We start from the raw sequence: 17,007 nt of genomic DNA, 5'->3' as shown, positions 1-17,007 counted from the left end.
AGTAAGATCGTTGATTATGACGACTGGTATGTTTCGTGTGCGGTGTAAAGAAGAAGAAAAGAAATTGACAACTCTTTGCCTAATGGCTTCGCTTTATTTTAGTGGCTCAAATTAAAACAAAATTAACTTGTTATGCGCCTTATGTGTACAATAAAATTGCCATCTAATCACTTAAGTCAAACACAGTTGTACTTTATGTGCTCTATGATGTACAATGATATTGTCATTTAATCACTGTTGAATTTTACAGCTTTCCACATTTCCTATCTCCGTTTTTCTTTTCCCTGCAGACGTAAAGCAATATCTCGAATACTAAACGTTACTAGAATTTTTAACTGCTGCACCTGGAAAGCGAAGAAATAAACAAATTAAATCATTTCAGAAAAATCTGCGTAAAACTTTTAACGGCAATCTTGTCAGGACTTATATTTTCAGACATAGAGAGTGTAAACATTGCAGCAGACCCATCCTCCATTGTCGCTTTCAGTGTGACCCACCAAATCCTCACCATACCACAGTCGCAACTCTTGGCCCGAGCTCACCGAGTAAGAAGAGAAACGCGGCAGGATAATCTCAGGAGAAAGCGAGTTATATCCGGGTAACTCGGACCACTTTCCAGCACCCCCAGCGTAAGTGAAAAACGGGTTTGGTGGCATAAGGAGGACATTGCTTGACGTTGTTATGGCAAGACTGACGTGATTTTTTACTGCAGGATTGTTTCCACAGCCCCAGAATGACCAGTAGGAAATGAAGCCAGTCTGGCACATAACGTAACCGCTAAGGTGGATCAGTTTAACTGCGGCTATCTTGCCACCGTAAGGGACGTTGAAACTGCCATACCGGTTATCCCTTGCGCCGAAACATACGGGATGATGATTTACTTTGACCCAGTGGTCTGAGAAGATGACAAATGCATGAGTCAATGAATTAGTCAACGTAACACCGACCTTGTCTTATTTAATATTATTTAATCTTAGATGTGGCTTGTGTTTGTAGCCGATATATCACACGCTCGGATTGGTTTATTTTAGGGCATTATACTCCCGTAATGCTCACGGGCCGATTACGAGCATGCAAAAGCAAAGAAAAAAGGCAGGTAATAAACAACTTATAAACCTCGAAGGTTCGGTCCTGACGGAAGTCTCTCAAATCTCACCCTTGCTATCGCTCAGTCAATACGGCGAGGTCTCTGTTTGAGATCTTACTCTCGGTTAATAAGTACATGTAGTTAGTATTCTTTCCGTTACACTGACTCTTTGTAGAAGTTGCAATTCCGTTTTCTTTTTTTTTCACTCTTCCAGGGATCCCCGCCACCAAAAACACTATGTCGACTGAATGAAACTCATACAGAGTTTTCTTAAAAACAAACAAACAAACAAACAAACAAACAAACAAAACAAAACAAGACAAAAACAACACATTCTTACCCAATGCTGAAACGGAAGGGAGTACCAAGAGCATCATTGTCACAAACATCAATCTTTGGTCCATGATTTGTCTCGTGGTAAGAGAATCTGCACATGAAATAACCATAGCAATATAGGATAATTTTTTCAAAAACGCGAAAAGAGGGCTTCTTAAATGGGCAATTCATTATCAAACAACTAGATTATGAGCTTGACCGAGAAATCTATGCGATTTTGAACCATTTCTTTACGCAGTAGATAACTCCGTGCTTTACAAAAGCTGTGAATGACTATTTAAAATTTGCACTTGTTTGCGGCATCATTTGTTTTAACGAATGAATGTGTTTCTTTTCGTCTTCTCAGGAATTTTTATAACTATCCACTTGTTTTATTTTTAAATGTTCCTCCGAAACATGTGAAAAACAGCAAAATGTCGCCAGTCTGCTCACCAATGGCTGCTAGTGTACAATAGATCCAACAGTTTGACTGTGACTTGAGAAGTAGCGAACCCAAGTTTTAAACCAATGCCTGAGATCTAAAATCTGCCAGATTTATTGATAACTGGCTGTAGTTTTAAATGATAGCTCAGTCAAAATTGCGGAAACTTTAGCCGATAAATGAGATTAGAAGATTAAAAGATTTACCTCATCCCCACCCCACCGAGTAAATCACAGCACTTGGCTTTAGAAACATTTGAGGGGTTCAGAACCATATCGGGCTAACCCACCAAAATTTCATATTCGATGTTATTGTTGTTTCCAATCTAAATTTGGACCATCTTTTTAGTGGGAAAGTGGTCTGACCCTGAAAGGAAATGGGAGATTCTTTGGTACCCCCTGAACATTGGACCGCAGTGACTTTCGTCACAGCTCTTTGTGGAACAATGGGCTAACCCTTATACTGCTGACCATTTGCCCGTTGGCTCAGAGTTAGGCAGTACCATGTGCTATCAACAAAATGGCGGACAGAGGTGAGCAATTATCGAGGGGCAATTCCCGTAAGAGAAAACGAAATCCTGAAGAGTGGAAGAAAAACAAACGGAAACGTCTTCCTAACAGAGGTAAGGAATATGAAACAGTATCAAAGTCAGGCGTGAAACGTACAGTTGCAGCAAAACAACTGGGTAAAGACTGTCGCTGCCCGCTGAAGTGCTTTGAAAGAGTAACACAAGAACGGCGTGAAAATGTTTTCGAAGGTTTTTGGGAGCTTGGTGATTGGACTGCACAGAATGCCTTCTTATGTGGAAGTGTGAAAGTCACGTCTGTAAAGCGAAGGTATGGAAAGAAACGCGAGACTTCTTTGCACTCGCGAAGGAATTATTCTCGTCAATATTACATAAACGACAACGGAATGTCTACTCGGGTATGCAAAAAGGCTTTCTTGGCCATTTATGCTATATCTAATGACAGGCTTTCTCGTGCTCTATCGAAAATGCAAAGTGTGGGATCTCCACAAACAGATCAAAGGGGTAGACATGAGGCTAAAAACAAAACCCCTGAAGAGGATGTTCAGTTTGTGCGAGCTCACATTTAAGGTGGCCGAACACAGTTTTCAAGAGCCTATGCTTAATTCACCATTACTTTTAAGCTATTTATGCTTTGGCGCTCGTTTTTTGCAAGAGTCAAGGTTAACCACAGAAAAGTTTATTCTCGCATTTTGGCTAAGGGGTGTGCTGTTGCCATGGCAACGGGGCTGGTTAAAAACAAGGCTTAAAAAATGGTTTTTGTTTATTTAAAAAAAATTCAGTCGTCAGATTTTTTTCATCATTTGCTCACTACGAATTGACCTTAAATCCCTTCTGTCAACACTGTTCTAATAAAATTTTGACATAGGCGATTTTCGTAATTCGCCGTTAACCGTTTTCACTGCATGTTCTGTATTATTAAAAATTCCCTATGTCAAAATTCAGATTTTTTGCGATAAATCATTCACGTGGTTTCTGAACTATTGTTTTGCCAAATTTCTTGAAATTCTAACGACTGGATCGTTAGAAATCGGCATGTTTCTGCAAAAGCAATCGGTCTCAATTTTTCGAGCAACTGCGCATGCGCTGCATTTAACTGGGTTCTTTCGGTAACAAAGAAAAAGCTGAGAATTGCTGGCTTTTTGCGTCGTTACCTTTTCTAACATATATTTGTAATAAAAGCCTAAAGCCATCAATATACTGCGTTCAATAATAGAGAAAAATAGCGCAGATAGTGCGGGTGTTGAGTAAATAAAATGATCGCTCTTTGCAATCCTTGTGCGCGCGTTCAACTGCATCAGCAAAAGCGCGCGCAAAAACTGTGTTCGGCCATCTTGAGGTGGCCGAACACAGTTTTCGCGCGCGTTTTTGCTGATGTAATTCAGCGCGCGCGCAAGGATTGCAAAAACAAACATGCCGTCAACAGAGCGATCATTTTATTTACTCAACACCCGCACTATCTGCGCTATTTTTCTTTATTATTGAACGCAGTATATTGATGGCTTTAGGCTTTTATTACAAAGATATGTTAGAAAAGGTAACGACGCAAAAAACCCAGCAATTCTCAGCTTTTTCTTTGTTACCGAAAGAACCCAGTTAAATGCAGCGCATGCGCAGTTGCTCGAAAAATTGAGACCGATTGCTTTTGCAGAAACATGCCGATTTCTAACGATCCAGTCGTTAGAATTTCAAGAAATTTGGCAAAACAATAGTTCAGAAACCACGTGAATGATTTATCGCAAAAAATCTGAATTTTGACATAGGGAATTTTTAATAATACAGAACATGAGGTGAAAACGGTTAACGGCGAATTACGAAAATCGCCTATGTCAAAATTTTATTAGAACAGTGTTGACAGAAGGGATTTAAGGTCAATTCGTAGAGGGCAAATGATGAAAAAAATCTGACGACTGAATTTTTTTTAAATAAAAAAAATCCATTTTTTTAAGCCTTGTTTTTAACCAGCCCCGTTGCCATGGCAACAGCACACACCTTAGCCAAAATGCGATAATAAACCCTTCTGTGGTTAACCTTGACGCTTGCAAAAAACGGGCGCCAAAGCATAAATAGCTTAAAAGTAATGGTGAATTAAGCATAGGCTCTTGAAAACTGTGTTCGGCCACCTTAACGCTTTCCAACTGAATCAAGTCATTGTTGTAGTAAAGAAGAAACTGTATGAATTGGCTTTGACAGAACTGCGTCCACTATTGTTATTATTTGTTTTCACTAAATCTTAAAGTGAACACTATAATACTGGTAAAGATAACTTATATCATGATGTAAATGATATTCCTATAAAGAATAAACATGTTTTCACAAGAAAAACCTTCTCAATATATATATATTTTTCAAAACTTAAATTAACAGAGCTTTTTCTGTAAATTAAATTAAAGTGGTTTAGCCCGCTATGGTTCTGTGCCCCTCCTTTAACCTTCTACTTAAAAAGCCAAAAAACAAAGAACCGGTATAACCAATTATAATTTTGTTCAAGGTATCGAAAAATCCTGCATCTAAGCTTATCCCTGATTACAAGTGAAAGTATTACCCAAAATGCACTATAGCTGCGGTCGTTCCAAAGAGTTTTCAAGGTGGTTATGTTTAGGAGTCTCAGTCACTTACCTTTAAATTAACAGGGATAATAAGCAACAAAAAGCTAAAACCTAAAACTAAAGAAAAGTTAAGAATACAAATAATTACAAAAAAACGAAGAAACAATCAAATTAAAGCCACACACGAACTCCCTTGACAATACTTACTCCGTGAATTAATTTTCTGTGAGCTCCTCTTTGAATAGTGATCAGTACTTTTCAGTGAAAGGGTTTTATGAGGTACAGTCTTTAAGTAATTTGTGGATTTGCTCAATTAAGCGAAGTCAAACATTTGCAGCCTTTTTAATTTGTCTGTCGTCCTTTGCTTTCAAAGCGTAGTCCATTAGTGTTTGTGAAGTATCATCTGAAGAAATAAAACCTAAATGTTCTTTAGTAGAATGGAGTTTATAAATAATTTATGGTTTGCTCAGTTTAGTGAAGTCAAATATTTTAAGCTCTTTTGATTTGTTTGTCATGGTTTGTTTTGAAGGGGTAGTCTAATGGTATTAGCGAGATATCATCTGAAAAAATAAAACCGACAGCATTTTTAACCTACAGTGATACCACATTTGTCTCTACTCTTGGCTAATTGAAAGACAACAGAGTTATTGAAATGTCTCACCATTTAGAAACAGTTCTAATTTTACGAAAACGTGGAAGATAATGTGGTTTAGAAAAGAATAAAAATAATTTGCACTTTTGAACCATAGCTATAAACAAAGCGTATTGCTCATAGCCAATAGCATTAACAGCCAGAACTTATTTACCTGCAGGTGAATATACACGTTTATCAGGCTAAATTAGACCTGTGTATAATTGCTTTTAAATACTTAACTGGAACTTAGGATATTATGAAAATAAAGCCTAAAAAAATTCAGGCTTGAACGGAATTCAAACCCATGGCCTCTGCTATACCGAAGTAAATAACCGCGACTGTCATTCATGCCTTCACATCGCTCTCCGCAGTTCAAATTTAAGATCTTCCATATATTATTCACTGAAAATTTAAAACTTAGCTCGGATAAGTTTAAAATATCTATACTCTCGTGAAAAAGTCACGAGGAAAATGATATGTATGCTTGGCTTTCGCCCAGCAGCCTGAGTCGCACCATTATGGGTGCTTCAATTAGCTGTCATCGTGTATTTGATTATCAACTTAGCACAAATAGACTCTAAGTGGCTCCTTTAATGAATTTTTTAAAAACGAAACAGTTGCGATCTATATTGTTTATTTTTCAGACCATAATCATAACAGTTTCTACTTGGTTTTGGCCACCACCTGCGAAATTTGATCTGCCGTGCCCAGTTAAAGTTTTAGGAGACTAATGTGTTGGCAAATAAGTATTAATAGGTCTTTTATCGTCTATTTACCATGCTTTTCTGAATTTTGTTCAAATTTGTTGAAGAGAAGTGACTTATACCATATTGTCTGATATAACAATTGATTTAATTGGCCGTTCTATAGCTAACTTTTTTTTTTCTACAACATAAATTGTTCAACAGGTATAACCAGAAATCAATTTACCAACGCATTGAAATAAATGTGCAGAATATATTTTCTTAACGTCCGAGTATGAAATTTAGTTAATTTATTTAATTTGGCTGCCTAAAATATGGCCGAGCTAAACTTCATAGAGACGTGAGGGAAATTTTTAAGCTTTGACATTTTTGAGAAATTTATATCACTTGATGGGGCATCTTGGTACTCAGGAAGGTAACACGGTCCAACTAAATCCTTAAATATTTGTGATTGATTAAAATTTTTGTTCAGCTATCACATGAAACTGCGAAGCAAGTCAAGACATTAAAAAAAAAACTCTCGTTTGCGCTAATCAGCAAATCTGAAATATTTCCCAGAAGGAGTAACTGTTGTAATGTATTTTTCTCCAGCCCATCGTATCATACTACGAGTAGCGAAATTAAGAAGACTACACATGCCTTAGATTTTATTGCTCAATTGGAAGCAAATAACCCTGGAAGCAAATAACGAAAAAACAAAATTGAAAAGTTTGCCTTTCAATTTAGCTTGCAAATGGAATCTGGCCAGGGCTTCTCACAGGTAGAGGGCGTAAACCTCGCTGCAGACTCTTCCATCATTATCGGCTTCGTAGAAGTCCACCAAATCCTCACCATATCACACGCGGAACTCTTGGCCCGAGTTCACTGAATAAGCAGGGAAAAACGGCAGGACAATCTCTGGAGACAGTGAGTTAAATCCGGGAAGTTCTGCCCACTTTCCATTGCCATGTGTGAAGACTTGAATCAGGGGCAAAATGGCGTGATTGCTTGATGTTGTTATGACGACATTGACATGATTTTTCAAGACGTTATGGTTGCCACAGCCCCAGAAGGACCAGTGAATAATGTAGCCAGTCTGGTAGGATACGTAGCCGCTCAGGTGGTGCAATGTTAGGACAGCAATCTTTCCACCGTAAGGGACGTTGAAACTACCATACTGGTTATTCTTTGTCCCAAAAGATACTGAATCCAGTTTGACCCATCGATCTATTAATAGAAGTGAACGGAGAACAGCAACAACAACCACCATTTTATTTTGCATAATACAGAGAATATCATACAGCAAAAGAATACATTAATAATAAATAAAGAGAATAAATAAAGGAGGGAGGGATGGAGAAAAAGCAATGAATGAAGCAAGCAAGTAAGCAACAACCAAGGAAAGACTGCCGAGATGGATGACTGAGTGAATGCACAAGAGCATAAATGAATCAATGAAGGAAGAAAGGAATTAATTATTTAATTAAAAAGTTTAAAACTGTTCGAGAAACAAAATCAGCTCAGCTTTCGCATTCTTCATTTTCTAATCGATTGAATCGTTGAAGAAGTTGCACTGTACCTTTTTTCCTTTAAACCCCCATTAATTGCCTTCCGAAGTTGTTGTTGTTTTTTTTCTTGAAGGAATTGAGCTAACTCAGACTTTTACAAAATGTCTAGCAATTCTTACATAGCGATTTAGCAGTAGAAGGGACTACCAACAGCATCATAACCCTCAGGGATCAACTTAAGATCCATAATTCTTCGCTAGGTACGAAATTCTAGAGGAAAAACAATATGAGAAAAAAATGTATTGCAATTGAGACGTTAGAAAACACGAAAATAGGGACGTCCTCAAAATACTAAAACGTGTAGAATTCTCTAAAATATGCCAAAAACGGAGTATACTGAGCTTAATCGCAAAGTCCTTGTTCTGTAGAAATTGCTCATTAATACTGAATATTGGTATTAATGACTTTAAACTTCGAATCATCATTGTTGAATTCAATAGTCGGGACTAAAAAAATGTGGATAAGATTTAATTTGTACTTTTTTATCAAAACGTGCACTTGGCCAGAGCCAATACCAAACTCTATCCTCGATAATTATAAGCCAAGAGCATTCATAAAAATAGTTCCACTCAGCTTGAAATGCCATGATTTTTAATTCCTCACCACGGGCTTATGCAAAAAGCTCTTACTATTTTTACCTATTTCCAGTTCCTGTCAGCATCAGCTATTCCATGCAACGAGCCCTATTTTGGTTTCTTCGACGATCTTTCACTTAGAACTTTGAACAAGCCTAGCCTCTGTAATTTGAGATTACTGACTTACCATAGACTCTTGTTAAACTCTGGACCTGGGCTGGCGAAACAGCTACACCGAAAAACCACAGCGTAAGTTAAAGCGTAAAATTAAAGAGGATATCAGCAGATTGGATATTGGATCAAAATATGTGAAGATGAATTTAAAAAATCAAACTAAAGCCTACCAACTTTCTTTATGGTCTTAAAAGATAAATAATATATTTCCCTAAACAGCGCTAGATTTTCTTCATGGTCTTAAAAGATAAATAACCTATTTCCCTAAACAGCGCTACATATTATATTCATCAGAACGTTTTTTTTTTCTTTTGGACGTGAGGCTGTCCAGTGTATTCGTTTTTGAAAAGAAGTAATAAACTGCAGAAATAAAAATATCTATGCATAAGTCTAAAGACTACTGATAATGGATTTCTTATGGCACTCTAATTGTATAAGCGTTAGATTCCACAATAACAGATTCGTCATCATCAAATTGTGGAAAATGCAGATTTAATTAATGAACGCAAAATAGGTATATATGTATAATAAAAAGAGGTTTGCCTTTTAGGGAAACAAACCTATGTTCGTATAAAACCTGGGCGTTGATCGACCTAGCAGAACTTCAAAGTTCTTTGATTTAAACAACTTTGATATAATCACCTCGTTAATGCAACTAAAGATTAAATATGAAAACAGGCTGTGTTAACTTAACTCCTCTCAACACTGTCTTTTTGCTCTTCAACTGAGCCAAAATTAAATTTCCAATTTGCTCGCTTCTTTATCTGGATTTTCAACGGAAGGATATTTTTTCGCAGAGGAAGCTATTTTAACAAGCTGACTCGTCCAACTAACACACTTGATTTTAACCAAGTGACTTTGGTTTTAATGATTCGCTGAATGCCATTAATTTATCGTCCACCATGTCATCTTGCAAGTTGAGCCTCGATCTTGTGCATGAATCCAGCTGCAAGTTGTCTCACGCCGTTCTATTTTTTGTTTGTGAATGCACATGTCGATCAGCACGTTCACAGAATGGAAATATCGCCACAGAAAATATCAAAAATATAATACCAGCTTCAAATTTAGTAATTTCTCCTTTAATATTATCAAGATTGAATAGTGTATTTTCCGTTAGCTTTTGAATGTAGTCACGTGCGTGCAAGCGATTCAAGCGCTGTCCTGATATGGTGCTTCTAACAACTGCGAGTATAGATACTAAAAACAACGTACAGTGTTTCTATTTAAAAATAAAAAAAAGGTGATCTCAGTTCCTGCTTTGGTCTCCACTCCCAGTGAACAACCTGAACCGATCATTGGAAAAGGTTTATGTGAATTTCGTTTCCATACTAGCTGGGTAACTAGCTTCATCAAGAAATTTTGAAGCTCAATTAACGCAAAAAAGCAAATCGCTCTCTGTATGAATTAGATCAAGCAGCTGAGTTATTCTTTGTCTACTTTGTCTATTTTCACTCCATAACTTTTTCACTTGGATTTAGGTGTGAAACCTTCGTCATCTAATCAGGTATTTTTTGTGTTTCGTATAATATTCTTGCTTGTCACATTGACCAAATAAATCCCGACTGGAACTCTGTAGCTATCTTCGGTGTAAAGTTGCTTTTCCGAAACTTTTAGCGAGGAACATGAAGCTGATAACTTTCCTTAATTAATATTATGACACTTCCTAAGAATTTTAACAATACAAGATGAACCAAGCACTCTCTTTTCCGAGCAGCCTTGTTTATTTTATCTACCAGAATTTTGACCGTCATTGGCTCATTTGTTTGCGGTAAGAGTGTTTGGTCGTCATATCAGCAACGCGTTGTTTCTCTCGATTTGTATTTCCTTTCTTTACTAATTGTGTAGAATATAACATTTTCGTCATGTGCATTGAGAAGATTGTCCACTGAAGTCTGGTTACATGAAATGTTTTCTTAGTACCCATGATAACTTTTTTATCCTTGTGCTAAAGCCTTAAATCCGCAAATAGCATTGTAAGATAACAAGAACTACATTTTACCTATAACGAAAATAAATATATCTATATTGTTTATGATCACAACAAGACTTGGCCTCGGAAGGTCTTTGGCAGGCCTCCCCACTTACCCTGTCAATGGCAAAAAGGAAACAGGAAGAATTTCTTGCCTTAAAATGCTAAACTGCTTATGGGAATATAATTCTAATAAAGTCCGGTAACAATCGGCTGAAATTGTGCTTTTGATCTCCCCCATTTTATATCGGAGCTCCGGCTGCCAAAAAAGGCGCCAAGTGGAGCCCCATACTCATAGAAACCCATGAATCGCTTTTCCCATGGTAAAAATGGATAGCGGTATTGCTTTTGGGCGCGTACACACGACGATGACGGCGACGGCGACGGCGACGACGACGACGTCGACGTCGCACAACATGGCGGCCGTACTCCAGCTAATAGGACATGCAGCCTTAGTTAACAGTGTACATCTTTGATATTGGACATCCATTTTATGGTCGATTGACACCTGTCAAAAAAAGGTATCCGCTGACAAGTATCGTCCGGGAGTTCCCCTTTTAGGCTTGGCTAAATCTATAAATTAGCCATTTGCACTAACTAAAACGAATCCCATGTTTATCCCTTATTCATGATTCAGCACCAGTAGAGCGCAATTAAATCCTGCAATTTATTAATTGATATGATTCTATTTAGAAAACAAACTCGGGAAAAAAAATTACAACAGGATGATTAATGCTCCAACTTTGTTTTTATTTCTGCCAATTAAAAAATCCCCTGTCATGTGAGTATTGCTATACAATCAATGAGGACAACAATTGACCCAAACAAACTACAATGAAATTCAGACTTTTTCTATCCACTTAAGGTGGCTCACAGCTAAGTATAGCAACAAATTTAAAAACCGAGCGTTATTCCAGTTCATTTATCCGTATACATAGCTATAACGTGAACAACAATGACATTAAAGGGTCGTCTGGTTAGGGCTTCTCAGGCATAAAGAACGAAGACATCAGTGCAGACGCGTCCACCATTATCGCTCTCTGTGTAATTCACCAAATCCTCAGCGTACCACAGGCGTAACTCTGTCTTCTCCGGCATCTCATAAGGATGGTTGAAAACCGACAGGACAATCTCAGGGGAAAACGAATTGTATCCGGGAATTTTAGACCACTTTCCGGCTCTGTTCCCGATGAACTGGTTCGGCGGCAGAATCATGTGATTATCTGACGTTGTTATGGCAACATTGACGAGATCTTTCCCGCCATGACCACATCCCCAGAAAGACCAGTTGTCAGCGTTGTGTTTGTGGCAGGACACGTAGCCGTACAGATGAACCAGTTTCACCGCGGCTACTTTACCACTCAATGGAATGTGAAACGCGCCATATTGGGTATTTCGCGTACCAAAGCACACCGGTGAACCATTTGCCTTTTCCCAGAAGGCTAAGGTGTCTGTAATATAGAGTCGCATTGTTACATTAAGATGCTAACTATATATAAGTATAATTACCCTGAAAGTTTTTTGCTCGGCAAAAAGGGGAGCAGAAACATGAACACTACTATCATTTGTCCTTCAATTCTGGTTATCACAGAATTGTTAAAGGTCTGGATAGTAGGAAGATAACAATTAATTTCAAATGAATGACGACAATTTGAAAATTTACGGACTTTTTTCGGCAGAAACATCTGCCTTCATCGGTGAGTTACAATATGAGCATAGAGCAAAGAATATGGAAAATGCTAATGAGTACAATAACGGGAAGAAGAGAAAAAAATGCAATTAATTAAGAATCGCGTGAGAATTACTACAGCATTGTTAAAATTTCGAAAACAAACTGTCTTGTGAGCATCCACTGGCACTTGTTAAACATCGTTTCACTCGTCTGCTAATGATCATGAAGGCGCTGAATAAAAGGCAAACTGTTAGGACGGCCCTGATTGGGGAAAATAAAATATGAAAGATATCTGAAGCCACAGAAATCGTGAGCAGTCCATCGATTCACCGAATAGAGAAACTATTAAAAAAAACTACCGATAAGATACCTACCACATGTTTAGAGCACATGAACTGATTAAAAATACTGTCCGCGTTAAAAAATAACTACTACCTGCTTGTGTTTGCGAGTAGGTCAGGAAAGTCAGCAGAACACACAAAGTAGCCTTCAGTTCCATTTTGGAGATGATCTGAAATTAATTCAAAAAAAAAAAAATGTGCGGAAAATCACATCAACATTGGCACTGAGGTTGAAATTACTTTCTAGGAGATCTTTTAGGCAACGTTGTAACAACTTTTAATGGTTGGTATTTGACTCGTGCGCTGGGGTGTTGGAGATCGAGTCAGTTGTGCAAAAACGTTCGTTTCCCGAATCCAGCCCAGCTGCGGATCCAGCGTACGGTTTCATAATAACAGGAAAGTTCAATATCTGTGATGATCTCTCCTCTTCTTTTCATGGAGGTTAAATAAGACAGCCTATCGTGAACGTTCGAGAAAACCTGCTTTTATTCTTCTCATCTGCAAAACTCTCAGAATTCAGAACTTTGAAAAGGACCTGGTGAGTATGGCTTAATTGAATATTTTCACCTTTGCGGATAAATGTTGAACCAATAAAGAACAAAAAGTGCAGAATTGCAGTGACATGCCTATTCACAATAAGAAATCTATTTCATAGCTCCTCGAAAATCAAATAAGTAGAGCCGTGAAGCTTTACATTAGTGATAAGTATGATTGTTCGTGAGTAAAAGCGTTCTCTCTATTCTCTCCCACTATAAAAAAAAAAAAAAAAAAAAAAAAATGTGCAAAAAAATTCATTCAAGCATGCTTACTACAATTCGATAACAAAAGGATGGGGGTCACCGGACTCGTTGTTTTAGTTAGAAGCACATGAAGCTAAAATTAAGGGTTTTTAACGGGTTACACTGTTACCATGGTAACATTATCAGTAGCTTAATTGGCCAAAACCTGCTCGTAAATATTGGTGATTTATTTACCTTTATTATTGCATCAACTGAAAACCGGTATTAATCTATTGATTAAAGAATTAGTACTGAAAAATGCTGGAAAAGGTTGCGAGCCACCTTAAAAATATCCTTGATTAGTGTGGGACATTTCATGAACCGCCGAAGAACTGAGGAATCCGTTTATTCCGTAGAAAAGCTTCATATTTTAAATTATCAATTCCTGTGTCTTTCCACATCGTTTACAGAAGTCTAACATTTGTTTCCACTTTCCTTTTTTTAACCCAGAACGTTGAGCACATGACTTGTTGATTAAATATCAAAATCACTTACCTTTGGGAAGCTCAACAGAACTTAGCACCTGTATTGAAAAAAGAGAAAAAAAGCTTAACATAGAACAAATTAAAAGAAAAGGCGAATTAGGAACAGAATCAAAAAGGAGAAAGAAAAAAACAAAAACAACAACAAAAGCCAGGAAAAGCAAAAACAAAACAAAAAATGCGAGAGAGGTTTCCGAGTACTTACTCAGTCTCGCTGTTGTAACCAGACTGAGCCCCGTGTTGAGGAGCGATCAGTGTTAAACGCTAGATTGGTTTGTTTACATGCCGTCTTGTCCAATGGAATTAAGTCATCAATTCTTCATTAAATTTGTTTGTTAAGTTTGTTTATTTTCTCAGCTTAGGTCACTTGTCCATAATTGATTGTTTCCGAGTTTTATTCCTCCTGAATACACAAAAGCTTTTCCAATAACTAGTGATACTAGATTAGTCATTAATTGTTGAAAACAAACAAGATGAGTTTTGTTTGGCAAGGTTGTAAACAAATAATTTCGTTTTCTAATTTTTCCTTAGGCCTAAGTTTGACTGATATCGGAATTTATTGTAATTTGATTTTCTAGATTTTTAGTTCTCTGCGTTTACAGTTTTATACGATCAATTATTGTACATTTTTACTTTTTATTTTTAGAAAATACTAGGGCCGTGGATCACCTGTCACTAGCTGATTAGCTAAGCGTAAACTCCACGTTGAATAAAGTATCGTATCGTATCCCAAATTGCAAAACATAGCTACATGTATAGGGATCGATTTAGAGAAAATTACAAAAAATCTTTATCCTTTGTGGAAATTTAGCTGTTGTATTAAATAAAAGTGCAACTTTAAACTAAAAGGAGGTCGAACAGATTAGATGTTGCGTTAAAAGACGCGAAGAATTAAAAAAGGAAATCTGATCAACTTACTTCCTGCTCTTTAAAGGTAAATAAGCTTTTTCCCTCATGAGGAGACGATGTTATGTTCCCGACAACGATTTTTTTTCGACGTGGATTTTTCCAATGGAAAGGAGTCAAACATCTGTGTTTTTGATTTGTTTGTGAATAATATCCATAGGTCTAAAAGTACTCATACTGGATTTTCACTTGTCACTCTAATTATGAGAAGAGTGAGATTTCACATGAACAGATAATTAATTTTTTCATTATACAATTGGGGTCAATAGAGATTTAATTATGATTAGTAAACGGTGTATAGGTATATGAAATAAAGAAGGGGCTTGCCCCTCCGAGAAACGAAGCAATGTTCGTAATTACACGAGCGTTAAATCTAACTGTCAAAATTTTAAAGTTTTTTTTGACAACTTTTAAAAAAGCACGTATCTTCTTATTAAAAGTAGATTAAACATGAAAGCAGGCTGTGTTAACTTAACTCTTCTCAACATCTCTTCAAATCAAAATTAAAAATGTGTCCAATTTGCTTGCTTGATCGCTTCTTTTAACACTGAAATTCCGATTGTCAACTTAAAGATATTATTTTTCAGAGGAAACTATTTGAACCAGACATGTCCAACCAACACTTGCACTAGCCTGTTAATTTAATCCATTTTCGCACAGTTGGCAGTGTCTTTGGTTTTAATGATTCAATAAATGCTATTAATTTGTCGTCCAGGATGTCATCTTCCAAGGTTTGATGTTTTGTTGGAATTCAGCTGCACGTTGTCTAAAGCCTTTCCCTTGTTTGTGAATGTAGATCAACACGTCTACCAATTGCAAATTCCACCATAGAATATAACAAAAAGCTACCAAAAGCTAAAATACTTCAATTCCATTTTGAAATATAAGATTTAAATTAGTTAAGTCATTTCTACTTTAGTAGTACTATAGTTTGCATGAGCTAAGTTGTTGCTGCTGGGAAGACTGAGTAATGTTAGCTGTTCTTAGCTTTCCGGATTTAGCCATGTGCTACTGAGCAAGCACTCAGTTCAACCGTTGATCGTGAGTCCTGGTTTTGTGTCTATAACTCGTCTCCACTGTTAGGACGCAGAGCTGAGTAAATACCAAAAACAAAGTATTGTATTTCTTATTTCAAAATAAATTCCAACTTAACCTAGCTCATGTAACTTAAGATGTTCTTTCTTGCTTTAGATCTGTTCCTTGTCTTATTTCGATTTTGCTAGTTTGTCACATTGACCAAATAAAGGCTAATTGGTGATTTATCTTCTGTTTGAACATGCTTTTCTAAAACTATTAAAGATCGAGGAACAGCCAATATCTTCCATTAATTGTGAAACATTATTTTTTTTGATTATAGAAGTTGAACAAAGCACTCTTTTTACCAAGTAACTTTGGTTATATGAATGCATCAGTGATCATGGTATAATAACTGCGATGATCCTTGATGTCTAGATATCTTTCTCCGCAGTTCAAGTATAAGATCTTTCATGTGACTTGCAAACTTGGTTACGCTATCTATCAGGAGTCTGGACGTCATTGGTTCATTTGATAAAAACCGTAACTCTAAAAACCTAACCCTGAAAAAAATGCTTGTAAACATAAACTTAAAACTTTAAACTTAAAAGTCCCGTGCGATAAGTGTGTTTGTACGTCATTTCAGCAACGCGACTTTCCCCTCGTTTTTTATTGTCTTTCTTTACTAACTGTGCAAAATATAACAATTCTTCATGTTGGAATATAACGTTTTAACGTCTAGCGACATACGATATGCTAATAACCATGAGAAGCTTCTTATCCTTGTCATAAATGCTATGAATCAGCAAATACCACATTTCACCCTTAACGAAAATATGTCCATAATTTTATGATATACAAAACGAAGTCTTCGCTGTGAAAAGTTCCTTGGTAGGGCCAGTTGCAACGCTTTTGCACGTAATGTCTCGTCGATGTCGCTGTGCTGACATATAAATATTTTACTATTATATAGAGACGTGTGTTTTACTGGAAAATACATCACTCGAGAAATTCATACGAAACCACATCCGGGACTCGAGTGGCGTATTTTTCATATCGTCACTAGTAAGGATATTGACTTCATTTCCCACTTTATCATCCAGGGCCGAGTTGTTCGAAAGCCAGTTAACGCTAAACCACGATTAAAACGTCCTAATCGACGGAATAAATTTGTCCTTCGATTAAATTCTGTTCCACGCAGCTCGATTAGCAGTATCCAAGAATTAAACTAAGGGTTGAATTTAACACACCTAGCGAGGTGGATTAACTCGCTAATCAGATGAAAAAGCAG

General features: G+C 36.9%; 4 protein-coding genes across 6 annotated transcripts in view; all 4 read right to left on the bottom strand.

Annotated features, from left to right (window-relative positions):
• The window catches only part of LOC145502758 (uncharacterized), a 274,518-nt gene extending 259,980 nt beyond the window's left edge, over window positions 1–14,538 (bottom strand). The window contains exon 1 of the mRNA XM_081482117.1: window positions 13,838–14,538. The gene's annotated coding sequence lies outside the window, so the exon portion shown is untranslated. The remainder of the gene's footprint in view (window positions 1–13,837) is intronic.
• On the bottom strand, window positions 206–1,491 carry LOC145460172 (uncharacterized). Its single transcript, XM_081444905.1, has 2 exons — window positions 1,428–1,491; window positions 206–895 (listed from the first exon to the last, which is right to left on the bottom strand). Exons 1-2 carry the CDS (start codon window positions 1,489–1,491, stop codon window positions 432–434), a joined length of 528 nt encoding a protein of 175 aa, XP_081301031.1. The 3' UTR covers window positions 206–431.
• LOC145502757 (uncharacterized) lies at window positions 11,416–14,850 on the bottom strand. Of its 3 annotated transcripts, none has more exons than XM_081482116.1 (4): window positions 14,715–14,850; window positions 13,810–13,837; window positions 12,630–12,705; window positions 11,416–11,973 (listed from the first exon to the last, which is right to left on the bottom strand). In XM_081482116.1, the coding sequence occupies exons 3-4, from the start codon at window positions 12,691–12,693 to the stop codon at window positions 11,510–11,512; spliced, it is 528 nt and encodes a 175-aa protein (XP_081338242.1). In that variant the 5' UTR covers window positions 12,694–12,705; window positions 13,810–13,837; window positions 14,715–14,850; the 3' UTR covers window positions 11,416–11,509. The 3 variants fall into 3 exon arrangements, with proteins under 3 accessions (XP_081338242.1, XP_081338240.1, XP_081338239.1); XM_081482114.1 differs by lacking the exon at window positions 14,715–14,850 and adding an exon at window positions 14,002–14,013; XM_081482113.1 differs by lacking the exon at window positions 14,715–14,850 and having other exon boundaries at window positions 12,630–13,853.
• A 1,525-nt stretch (window positions 14,851–16,375) lies between these two features.
• The window catches only part of LOC145502939 (uncharacterized), a 6,981-nt gene continuing 6,349 nt past the window's right edge, over window positions 16,376–17,007 (bottom strand). Inside the window, exon 4 of the mRNA XM_081482350.1 lies at window positions 16,376–17,007. This exon is cut by the window's right edge and continues 3,105 nt beyond it. The gene's annotated coding sequence lies outside the window, so the exon portion shown is untranslated.

The sequence above is a fragment of the Orbicella franksi genome, chromosome 11 (genome assembly GCF_964199315.1).
Source record: "Orbicella franksi chromosome 11, jaOrbFran1.1, whole genome shotgun sequence".
NCBI lineage: Eukaryota > Metazoa > Cnidaria > Anthozoa > Scleractinia > Merulinidae > Orbicella > Orbicella franksi.
This window is presented reverse-complemented; position numbering and strand designations above follow the sequence as displayed.

What these genes read in the sequence shown, in the direction of transcription:
- LOC145502757 (XM_081482116.1), bottom strand. Translation starts at nt 12,693, where the DNA reads ATGGAACTGAAGGCTACTTTGTGTGTTCTGCTGACTTTCCTGACCTAC. An exon ending in CTACTCGCAAACACAAGCAG is followed by an intron (nt 11,974 to 12,629) that starts GTAGTAGTTATT and finishes TCTATATTACAG; the next exon opens with ACACCTTAGCCTTCTGGGAA.
- LOC145460172 (XM_081444905.1), bottom strand. Translation starts at nt 1,491, where the DNA reads ATGGACCAAAGATTGATGTTTGTGACAATGATGCTCTTGGTACTCCCT. An exon ending in CCCTTCCGTTTCAGCATTGG is followed by an intron (nt 896 to 1,427) that starts GTAAGAATGTGT and finishes TCATCTTCTCAG; the next exon opens with ACCACTGGGTCAAAGTAAAT.